Source organism: Armigeres subalbatus, chromosome 1 (assembly GCF_024139115.2).
Source record: "Armigeres subalbatus isolate Guangzhou_Male chromosome 1, GZ_Asu_2, whole genome shotgun sequence".
NCBI lineage: Eukaryota > Metazoa > Arthropoda > Insecta > Diptera > Culicidae > Armigeres > Armigeres subalbatus.
This window is the reverse complement of record NC_085139.1, coordinates 45,766,893-45,779,330: the sequence shown is the minus strand read 5'-3', so window position 1 is coordinate 45,779,330 and position 12,438 is coordinate 45,766,893. Positions and strand designations below refer to the sequence as shown.

The following is a 12,438-nucleotide window of genomic DNA, read 5'->3' as shown; positions in this document are numbered from 1 at the left end:
AAAGTTATACTTAATTTGAAATATGCCGTTCCCAACATTTGTCGTTTTCTTTATATGTTTACATCTGTTTTCATCATTTACCAACTGAATTTTCCCAAATTTATCGCTCGATTTCAATTATCTATCATATATAAGACACGATGCCGGTGAAATCCATATCTTAAAGTATCTATTTTGCCCAGCAGCATTGAATTGTTAAATAGCATTGTTTATACATCTTACTTGTTCGCCATTTTGGATAAAACATGGTTTAATTTCAAAACATTGAATGTTTAAGTAGCGAATGTTTATTATTATAAATATAATCTTGAAAAATCAATATTAAAATACATTATTCGTGTTTATAATAAGAAATTTTATAGAAAAACATTAGCTGTACGCTCAATTTTGTCACATCTAATAGGCGTATTTTGAGATTATTTTCAAATAAATGAAAAAATGAGAAAAAATTTCAACCATTTTATGTACGCATACATTGAAGGAAGGGATGAATATTGAAATGCATTAAAAACAACCGAGCCAACAATTAAATTTCCTTTGGAATTTTCGAATATATTCATCTAATCTATGCTGTACGCTCAATTTTGAGAGTGACTGTATAAAGAGTTTCAAGTTCTCATGTTTGAGCTCGAGCTAAACTGTAGAACACTATTCTTGCCAGAAATAGACAATGTTGGTACTGATATTTGAACTGAAAAGCTGAACAACTATTTGAACAAGCATAACATATAAATAAAGCCACCGCGATTCCATCAATCAAATCACACACTACTATTATATTTTACTTTGCTTAAGGTCACTCCTGACGGAATCCAAGTTTAAAAGTGCTCGCGTTTTCGGGGGCACACCACTCGATTCAGAGGCGGCGCACAACTGTCATTTTTGTTGATTTAACTTTGCTGCGTCGCAGCATGCGTGAAATAATGAAAATGTTGCTTCCGTATTGAGTGGTGTGCCCCCGAAAACGCGAGCACTTTTAAACTTGGATTCTGTCAGGAGTGACCTTAAACGATAACATTTGCTATTTCAATAGTCATTCAAATTTTTGAGAGTTGATTGCAATTGAACAGAGCACAAGCCGTTTGAAGTTTTTATGAAATTTACTACGACAACAGTAAGTAACAGTAACAGTAACAGTAAGCAAATAGATCGTATTTTGTCTCGTAGTGTCTTAGCCCATGGACAGCCTGTATTTAACAAGCAATTATTTTGATAAGAAAATTATTTAGAGCTTTTTTTGTGGAATATCTTCTCTTGTCATAGGACGAGTTAGTACTACCCCATTTAATTCCACCAGAGTCAAGTACGAAACCAGAGGAGCCCGCGAGCGTACCAGGGTGACTTCGGTTGCCAGATGGCAGCGCGAGTGGGATAACTCCTCGAAAGGTAGGTGGACCCACCGGCTGATTCCTAACATATCAAGCTGGGTGGGGAGACCCCATGGGGAGGTTCACTTCCATCTGACACAATTCCTGTCAGGCCATGGCTGTTTCCGACAGTACCACCACAGGTTTGGGCACGCGGAGGTCTCCGTCTGTCCTGACTGCCCAGGTGTTGACAGTATGTGCAGAGCACATACTGTTCGTATGTCCTCGTTTCGACGTCGAAAGAAGAGCAATGCTAGACGTTTGTGGCCGGGACACAACTCCGGATAATCTTATCCAAAGGATGTGTCAAGCGGTGGAGAAGTGGAACGCAGTCTCGACTGCAACCACTCAGATTGCCTGCAGCTTGCAGAGAATCTGGCGCGCCGAGCAACAATCGACAAGCATGACTAACTTGTGATTGGTAAGTTAGAGCGAAAGTGCCGAACGCGAAGAAGTGTGTGAATGGTCTGCCCATGCAGAAGTAATGGCGCAGCGGGTGGCTACCGAGATCGTCACCTCGAAGCATGGCAGAAGGGTGAATGAATAGGTGTATGTATGGACTGCACACGCCGCGCTGGAAGTAGCGCAGGAATGTTGGTTCCTACGACTACTGATACCCCGCGGCGTGGCAGAGGAGTGTGGGTGAGCATCCAAGTTAGTCTCACATGGTACGAAAGGAATGAGTTGAGTCGTGTTGAGCTAGTCTCATATGGCATGAATGAGGTGAGTCAGACTCACATGGTATGTCAGAAGTGGGAACCTAAGCGAAGAGTCCCACAAGGGATGCCAGAGGGAGTGTTAGGTCGAATGACTCAAGTAGTATGTGTCAGCGCGAACCGAATGAAAGAGGTGAGCAGTCTCACATGGTACGATAAAGGTGGGCATAGAATTAGTCCCACACGGCATGAGAAGGGTGGGCACAAAAGTTAGTCCCGCACGGCATGAGAAGGGTGGGCACACAAGTCAGACCCATAGGAGCGTTAGCGTGTCAGTCTCGCACGGGACGGGTGCCTGTGTGAGCGAGAACGAGCGAGTACGTTTAGTACTGCCATCCCCCAGAAGTAGTACTGCGAGGTAGTTCCTGGGGGAAACGATGGTGGAGCCCAAGGGAGTTTAGTCGGTATTACCGGTATGGTCGAGTCCGACACTCCAGTACACTTCCGTGTGGTAGTTTGGCAACTACAATGCACGTGTACTGGACTAGTGTGTAAATGCATTCTCCCTTGTAAAAAAAAAAAAAAAAAAAAAAAAAAAAAAGAGTCAAGTACGAAACACTGAAGATGGCGTTACTGTTGGAGTCGAAATACGTAAAGCCTGTCCACGTTAAATTTCGGACACTGAGACAATGTCCAACTGATTTGTAGCCATTTTATCTCTTTGGACGAGAAGGAAAACCCGCTGAAAGAAGCGGAAAAATTCAACTGTCGTGTAAATTGATCTCCTCAGTGGTTTGTGAAAATTTAAAAAAATCGCATTAGATGATGGGTGTCCGAAATTTAACGTGGACAGGCCTTTTCTGTAAAATAACAATCTAACTAGTTTTATGGCATGTGAGATTGTCTTTGTTGTGAAACGATATGTTTTCAAAAACCGAATTTAGCAGTAATATGAAATTATTTACTATTCACAGAGATGCCGATAAACGGCTGTATATTGCCAAAGAAATGCTTCCAACACCCACGATCAAGTCTGTATGTGACAAAAAGCCACAAAATTCCATGATACAAACATAAAACCTACTCTTAGGGACATTTTGAGGTTTTGGCCATCCTTTGTTCTAGAGCGAACCACTGTGCATCGGTAAGGAGGGCAATTTTTGCATTAGTTCTTCAAATGTTCCATACTTCTGAACCGATTCAATCCTGTTGCTGATTCTAATAGATCCTTGATAGTCCTCGATGATCCTCGATTTTTTTGTCCTTCCAGCGGCCTTCCTCCTCCAGCCTTGCAACGGTTTTTTTAAGTTCATAAATCTCCTCATCCTTGCTGGTGATCGCCGTCTTTCCATAGGAGCTTCCCTTACTTTCCCCGGAACTTTGTTCGTACTCACGTCGAGCTTGGACGTACGAGCAAGGGCCGTGCATTGGGATCGGCTAGTTGTGGTATTAGAGGCTTCACCGATGTTCATCCCATTATCGGTATGGTGGTGTTTCGCACAATTACCGCCCAACTGTTCGGAGCTGGGACATATTTTACTCGTTTGACCAAACTCCCAACACCAGTAACACTACATCGGTGTGGGAATGTAGTTCCGGGTTCATACTCTGGTCCAACCGAAGTCGATGTGATCCAAAACAATGGTTTCAATCAGTGTCAGCAATCAGGATGATGGTCGAGGTGCTCCCTCACGCCTTGACACTTAAGCTGCTCAAGAAGATAGTCGTCTGGCAGCGATACAGCGTCAGCGTTAAAAAAAACCATTTTGCAGAGTTAAGCACTGGGTGTTACACTATTGTAATGGGCGTGCATTCGCTAAGCTTTTCCATTTTTCAAAAGGCGCTGGAAATTGCTGCTGTTGCGTGATCAACACCTCGGTTGTATGCCCCTTCAATAGGACCGCCAAGAAAGCTTTCGACGGAGAGGCGTAGTAAAAATGGGTTTGCGAAATGGACCGTTTGCTCCTTAGATTACTCGCCATCGAATCTGTTCTGGCTTCCGTTATCGCTGGGTCCCCCTGAGTTCCTTAAGTGGTAAGAGTGGCCTTCAGCCAACTCCATCTTTTACCGCGCGCGCCGCCACTGGTACTGACGGATCTGGTGGGTCAACCGAAATCGACGAATTTATTATTTCACATTCGCGAAGTCTTTTTCACACAACCGTGCGTTCCCTTCCAACCGACGACAAATGTTCGACGTTTAACCACCGCACAAGTCTATTTGTAAAAGGCTTCTGCGACAAGGTTTCTCTTTTGAAGTACCGTGCGTATCGAAATCCTTACACTTAAGCACCTTAGTTTATGAAAAAGTCATTAGAATATACCAATCGAATGTAAATAAAACGTTTGCCATTGACACAGGAGCATGAAGGTTTCTACTTTTGAAGTGATTCACATTTACTCATTAAAAACTACGAAAAACATAATAAAATAATGAATTAAATCAACTACTCCTGACTCGAAATCCGTCCACTGTGGACGGATTTCGAATCAAAGGATCAAAATCCGTACAGCTATTTTTTAACTAAATATTTAAATTGAAACAGTCTGCGTTAGCGAATCGTACGGTGCATCACGCCACGTGTATGCACCAATCAGCGAAGGTGCCGGAACAATCGCCGAGTCAGCAGTTTTATATTATAAAACTGCCAGCAACAGCGTGGCTCGGCCTCTTTTTCATCAGTGCTCTGGTCAGTGCAAGTAGTGTAGTAAATAAAGTTAGTGTTTATTGTAATAAAAAGTTTTTTTTAAGTATGTGAAGGTATCCCCTGCCCTAAGTGGTGTCAGAAGTGGGGATAGTTAGTGAGGTTTTTAAATAGTGGAAAATCCCGCCGCACAGCAACGAGCAGCAGAGAACCCGTGGATGCAGCCTTCACATTGTAAGTAAAACATTTTTCATTTACACTTATACTTGATATATTATTTATATTGCAAAAATGCCCGAAACTAGAGCCTCCGAAATCGAAGCACTTAAAGCTGAATTAGAACAGCTAAGAATTTTATTAACGGTTGGGAGTAGCAGCAAATTCTCTATTCCCGACCCAATAAAAAACTTATCGGAATTCACCGGTAATAAGAAGGAACTCTCCAGCTGGCTACGTGAAGTAGATGAGCTGTACGAGATGTTCAAAATCAAAGGGGCTAACGGCCAGCCCGACTCAATTAGCTCTATGTATCTTAGAGCAATAAAAAATAAAATTAAAGGGGATGCCCGCGCGGTAGTATGCGCAAACGGCGATCCCGATACCATCAGTGGTATCAAACAGGTGCTCCTCGAGCAATATGGGGACCACCGAGACTTTGCTACTAATGTGTCAGCATTATTTAATATCAATCGTAAAGATAAAACGCACCTTAAATTTTATAATGAATGTAAAGAGATAAATACACGATTGAAGGCGAATCTGTCATCCAATCCAATTTCGGAAAAACAAATTATAGACATATTAAGCGTTGCAAAATACCTCGACAACATAGGTGAACCCCTGGCCTCCATCATAAGGCAATCCAAACCGCAATCGTTAGAAGAAGCATACGAAGCCGTATGCATCAACCAAAATGCCGAAATCCGATCTAAGCCGTTCAGATTTCATTCACAATCTAAACCCCAGAGTCAGCCCGGTAGCAGTGGTTCTAACAACAACAACAATTATTATGGCAAAACTAATGCGAACGGTAATAAATTTGCGTATAGAAAAGTGCATCAACCTAAACCCCGCGCAGAACACAACAACAACGAAGTCGACGTAGATATCAGTGACGATGAAGAAAATGATGAAAACGTGAATGCAAATTTTTACGACGACGGAACAGGAAACAACAACGTAAACAATTTTATTCCATACATTCGCTGCCGCTCTAAAAAAGGTGTACTTAAATTTTTAGTTGATACGGGCGCGAATAAATCGTATATAAATCCGGAAAATGTGCGTAACTCTAAAATAACAGACAAACCCGCGATTATAACAAATAAGAATGGCAAGTTTATAATTGATAGAATGATCCTTATGAATATTTTTCCCAGTGTATTGAATAAGAAATTACCCTTCCACGTTTTCAAATTTCATGAGTTTTTCGATGGCCTCATTGGCTATGAAAATTTGGCAGAAATGAAAGCGAAAATAGATTCAGGCAATCATCAGCTGATGATTGGAAAGCATAACTTTGAACTTTCAAAATACTACCCGAGTTCATGGAACTTTCACGAACAAACGGAAAATGTAGTAGAAATAAATACTACGTCAAATGGGACATTTCTCATTGAAGACGAAATTAATTTATCAACCGGCGTCACATTACAACCTGGTTTGTATGCCGCCAAAAACAACCTTGCCACCGTGCATGTATTCAGCACCACACATGCTAAACTGAACGAAGCTAAACCGCTCGAGAACGAACATTTTTTCTTAAATCAAAATGAAACTCGCTCGAAACTCAATTTCCCCGCGGATCACTTAAGTAAAGAGGAAGTTAAACTGTTAGCAAAAACATTACAACCTTTCAAAAGTATTTTCTACCAAGAAGGACAGAGATTAGACTTCACCCACCAAGTAAAACACAAAATTGAAACCTCCGATAGTAATCCGATTCATCAGCGAACGTATAAATACCCCTACCATCTTAGAGAAAGAGTGAGCGAACAGATTCAGAAAATGTTGAGCTCCGGTATCATACGAGAGTCTTCTTCTGCGTGGACCTCCCCCATTTGGGTCGTTCCGAAGAAAGCCGACAATTCAGGAGTGCAAAAGTATCGCATTGTTGTTGACTATAGGAAGTTGAATAAAGTCACACCTGCGGATCGTTATCCTATTCCCGAGATAAGCGAAATTCTAGACCGCTTAGGGAAAGCGCAGTATTTTTCTGTAATTGATTTAGCTAGTGGCTTTCACCAGATAGAGGTAGACCCAGCTGATATTCCGAAGACGGCATTCAATGTCGACAGCGGAAAATATGAATTTGTGCGAATGCCGTTCGGGTTAAGGAATGCGCCCGCGACATTTCAACGACTTATGAATTCTGTGCTACGTAAGCATGTTGGAGTAAGATGTTTCGTCTATATGGACGATATCATTATTTTCTCCAGCTCGCTGGAAGAACACATGAAGGATATTCAGAAAGTTATGACCACACTGAAAGAGGCAAATTTAAAAATTCAGTGTGACAAGTCCGAATTCCTACGTAAGGAGGTAGAATTCTTAGGACATGTCGTAACAACAGAAGGGGTTAAACCTAACCCAAACAAGGTAGAGGCAGTCAAAAATTGGCCTCTTCCGAAAACACCGAAGGAACTTAAATCGTTCCTAGGTACCGTTTCATATTACAGACGCTTTATACCGGGTTTTGCTAAAATTGCGAAGCCAATGACAAGCATGCTTCGGGGAAAGAATAAACTTATCGTTCTTAATTCTGAATATGAAAAGGCGTTTAGTGAGCTTAAAGAGATCATGAGCACGAAACTCTTACTTGCTTATCCCGATTTAGAAAAGCCGTTCATTTTGACCACCGATGCGTCTAGTCACGCGATCGGAGCGGTCCTGACACAAATGGAAGACGGGCACGAAAGACCAATTGCGTATCTTTCGCGAACTTTATCGAGAGCAGAGGAGAAATACTCTGCCACAGACAAGGAACTTCTGGCTATTTACTTTGCAGCCAAAAAGCTCAGGCTATATCTGCATGGTATGAAATTTACCATTTATACAGATCACGAGCCTCTAACAAAGGAACTCAAATTGACAGATGCCACAGGTCGAGTAACTCGCCAACGTCTGTATCTGGAACAATTCGATTTCCAACTGATATACAAAAAGGGGAAACAAAACGTGGTAGCTGACGGACTATCCAGAATACCAGGAATTGAAGAATCTGAAGTGAATTTACAAACTGTATTGGAAAATGAATTATACGAAAATGATCCTGTCTATGGGCCCGACATAGTAAATAAGTTCAGAAACCAACTCATTATGCATATATCCCAAGACAAGAAAAAGTCCCCTCACATTTCTTATTCTGTATTTCCAGGTTTTAGCAGGCACATATTCCACCAGGATGATTATACGGAGGACCAACTAATGCAAATCCTTAAAAATTATCTAGCTCCTGGAATAACGAATGGAATCTTTGCTCCACCAACAGTTGTGAAATCTTGCTTACAAATCATACATAACAATTTCAAAGGGATGAGAATCCAATTCTGCAACCTCAAGTTACCAGATTTAATTTCAAAAAGAGACCAAGATGAATTTGTTCGTAAAACCCATAATTTCAACCATAGAAATTGGAAGCTTAATTACGAAGAAGTTCGTCCGTCAGTATTTTTCCCAGAGATGTTATCGATTGTTAAGACTTTCGCGAAGGAATGCCAGGATTGTAAATTTGCTAAATATGAAAGGCATCCATTCAAAATTTCAATCACGAGAAGAACATATGATAAACCGTTGGAGAATATTTTCATAGACGTTTATATTGAAGAAGGAGAGAAGTTCTTAACAATCGTTGATTCTTTTTCCAAATTTGCCCAAATCTACAAAATCTGCAACGAAACCAGCGAGGAACTATCCGAAACCCTTATCAAATATTTTAAAACTTTCGGGATACCTAAATCGATCACCTGTGATCAAGCTACTTCATTTCGAAGTCAAAATTTCAGAACATTCTTGGAAGAAAACGGTGTTGCCGTTCACTATGCCAGTAGCAGCAATAGTAATGGCATCATCGAAAGGTTCCACAACACTCTTTTAGAAATGTATTTAGCGAACCGACGCAAAATTATCAATCTGACCCTCTATCAAGGACTTTCTTTAATAACAGCCTTATACAATGATGCCAAGCACTCGACAACAAACTTGACACCAAGACAAATAATATTTGGGAACTCCACGTCGCTGGATTTAAAGGATATTAACATGACAAAACAACACATTATACAAACCGCCAAAGACAATATTGCTGATAGACAAAATGCAAAAATAGTAGAAACAGACAAAGGGTATCAGGACATAAGAACTAGGGAAATTCTTGCTAAAACAAAGGCCAAACCATCCCCATACGGTCATAGGTACAGATTAGTCGAAATAAAGGAACAAAACGGTAAAACAATTACCGACACTATAGATATAAAAATCCATAAGAAAAACTTAAAAATATAATTTAACTTACGAGACGTTACTCTCATGAATCCTTTTCAGACTATGTGTCCTAGCCATCAATCTATTCTGAGGCGTAATTCTATCGAATGTCAGATTGATTTTGTCTATCTTTTTCCTAATAACTTGTTCGAAAAGCGAATCGGTTAGATCAAAACTGTTAACTGCATAATTGAACAAATCTATAGCTTCCTTGACATCTGTCAAATTTATAGGATGTATTATTCTGACGTAGTTGTTGCTAATCCTGGCTTGTCCTAGAGGTATGATTGCTAGAGGGTTGGCTGTTCGGCCACATTGAGAGTTGACGTAAAGTTAATGTCAACTTCTCTCCACGAACAGCCTAGATAGCCGTGTGGTGTCGGCAGCTGGTTATTCGGCTAAGAATAACATCACGGATGGCCTGTTCCAGTGGTCAAAGTCCAGCATACAGGTGACCCCTAATTCTCGGTGTGATGCGGCTTTATGCTTACCGTGCCTACGAATGAATGGTTAGGGGGTCTAATAAGAACCTAACCGCAAACGGAGCCTGTGAAGCACCAGGGCAACCTTCACAGTATTCAGCCCTCGCTGCGCTAACCGGAGCTATGGTGTAGTTGACTTTTTGCTTCTCCGAGATAATCGGCTACTCTTATTCAATCTCAACGTGAGGTTAAATAAGAGTGGGGTTATGAACATGTGTTTTACTTAGTTTTCAACAAATTGTCACCTATATGGATTCGCATTATGCGTTTTTTTACAATGTACTTTGTGTTTGTCACCTATATGGATTCGCATTATGCGTTTTTCACAGTGTACTCTGTGTCTTGTCCTTGACTTCGGCTACTCTTGTTCAATCTCAACGTGAGTGTGGGGTTATGAATATGTGTTTTACTTAGTTTTTCAACAAACTGTCACCTATATGGATTCGCATTATGCGTTTTTTTACAATGTACTTTGTGTCTGTCTCCTATACTGCCGTCATACGCATATTTGTCCCATGCTTGCTGGTATTTCCTATATACGTGGGACAGTTATGCGTAGAACGGCAGTATATGGATTCGCATTATGCGTTTTTCACAGTGTACTCTGCGCGTCGTCCTTGAAGTTCGGCTTCCGCTACTCTTGTTCAATCTCAACGTGAGGTTCAATAAGAATGGAATTATGAATTTCTTAGTTAGTTAGTTAGTTATTAGTTAGTAATTAGTTTTTCAACAAATTGCTACCTATATGGATTCGCATTATGCGTTTTTCACAGTGCACTCTGTGTTTCGTTTTTCACGTTCGTCCATTGTTACGTCCTCAGTGTTTTGTTACACCTCTCTTTAGTCCTTGGCTAAATGCGTGTGAGTCTACATAATTGGTTTTCCTATAAATGGTATATCTTATGCATTTGCATTGTGTGACTTATCCAGTATATTTTGTACTTCGCGTTACATTGCGTTTTACAAAATGCATCGTATGTATGTTCTATTGTTTGTATCCTCCTTCTCCAGAAACCTGTTCCATTCTCTTTTCCAACTTCACTTCCTCTTCCTTTCCCATTTTCACTTCCTTTTCCGTCAGGTAAATGATGAGAAAGGCCAGTGAAGGCGATGGCACAAATCTCCCAAATTGAGGGGAACGTGCCTCCTGAGCCGACGTTCTGATACCTGATACCTGATACTCTGGACATCAACGGCTTGGACAGACATCCGTATATACGATCTGACCCACAACCCTCTAGCAATCATACCTCTAGGACAAGCCAGGATTAGCAACAACTACGTCAGAATAATACATCCTATAAATTTGACAGATGTCAAGGAAGCTATAGATTTGTTCAATTATGCAGTTAACAGTTTTGATCTAACCGATTCGCTTTTCGAACAAGTTATTAGGAAAAAGATAGACAAAATCAATCTGACATTCGATAGAATTACGCCTCAGAATAGATTCAAGAGATGGGAATCACTCGGTAGGGCTTGGAAATACGTATCAGGGAGTCCTGATGCGGAAGATTTGAAAGTTATCAATAGCTCTATAAATTCCTTAATAGTCGCAAACAATAATCAGGTACACATTAATCATTTGTTTGAAAACCGAATGAAGAATCTTACAAACACTTTCAATTTTCTGATAGATAATGCGCAGAAGTTAGAAAACGTTACATTCAAAAGTTTCGATTCACTCAATTTTGTATTCAAATTAGATGAACTATTATATTATTTAGAAGTCGTCGAGGAATCTCTTACACTGGCCAGACGTAGCATACCAAGTAGCCGCATCATCCAAGGAGGAGAATTAGAAGCCATTCAACGAATCCTTCGCAACAACGACTTTGGACTTAACTCGGTGGACAGCATTTTGAATATTGCAAGCTCTTACGCAATGTTCAACAAAGATAACATCATCTACGTACTCAAAATACCCCAAATCGAAGGAGCATTATATACGCTCAACTTTGTCGAAGCAGTAATTGAAGATGGTTACCGCATTCATGTACCAGCACCATTTTATCTGAAAGGACAAATTCCACTCATCTCGCATGTCAAGCTCAGATGTATCAAGCTCAGAGCTCCCTTTGTATGTTCCAGTAGCAGTTTGGAACCACTCACAGAGTGTATGCAAAAGTTAATCTCCGGAAAAACAGCTGATTGCCCTACAGAACGTATTTATGGAGGTAAAATTATACGGAAGATTAACGATGGCAATATTGTAATCCACGGACACAATATAACTTTGACATCCAACTGTTCAGCTACCAGGTCCCTCAGTGGTCCAAATCTCATTCAGCATTCACACTGTACTTTAAAACTGGATGACGTCGAATATTCCAGTACTAACGTGGAGATACCACCCTTCACACCAATAACTGGAATTAAGGTAAATCCGACCAAAATCATAAACCATATTCCATTGGCACATTTACAGGAACTGCATTTAGAGCATCGCAACCACATAGAACTCCTAAACCTAACAGCAGAGAACATACATTGGAAACTAGACATCTACGGATGGATAACCTCCGCAACAGCGACAACGCTACTGATCATCATATTGGGAACAGCCATAGCCATGACATTTAAATTCTACATTTTGAAAACACTCTTCGCATCGAACACACCAGAGGAGATAAAGCGAAATAATCCATCCGAGGAGCATCCCGAGTCGAGAAGCATCCCGCTTCTTCCGCAGCTATAGAAGGAACCCGAGGGCGGCTTCCAACTGGAAGGGGAACCGTTAGCGAATCGTACGGTGCATCACGCCACGTGTATGCACCAATCAGCGAAGGTGCCGGAACAATCGCCGA

The 12,438-nt window shown here is 40.9% G+C and overlaps 2 protein-coding genes across 2 annotated transcripts; both read left to right on the top strand.

Moving 5' to 3' along the window:
- The first annotated feature begins 4,958 nt into the window (after nt 1-4,958).
- Nucleotides 4,959-6,058, top strand: LOC134206128 (uncharacterized). The gene is made up of 2 exons (XM_062681817.1): nt 4,959-5,846; nt 6,047-6,058. Exons 1-2 carry the CDS (start codon nt 4,959-4,961, stop codon nt 6,056-6,058), a joined length of 900 nt encoding a protein of 299 aa, XP_062537801.1.
- A 4,817-nt stretch (nt 6,059-10,875) lies between these two features.
- Nucleotides 10,876-12,333, top strand: LOC134208338 (uncharacterized). Its single transcript, XM_062684336.1, has one exon. It carries the CDS (start codon nt 11,232-11,234, stop codon nt 12,327-12,329), a length of 1,098 nt encoding a protein of 365 aa, XP_062540320.1. The 5' UTR covers nt 10,876-11,231; the 3' UTR covers nt 12,330-12,333.
- The last annotated feature ends 105 nt before the right edge of the window (nt 12,334-12,438 follow it).

Coding starts and splice junctions, on each gene's coding strand:
- LOC134206128 (XM_062681817.1), top strand. CDS start 4,959: ATGCCCGAAACTAGAGCCTCCGAAATCGAAGCACTTAAAGCTGAATTA.
- LOC134208338 (XM_062684336.1), top strand. CDS start 11,232: ATGAAGAATCTTACAAACACTTTCAATTTTCTGATAGATAATGCGCAG.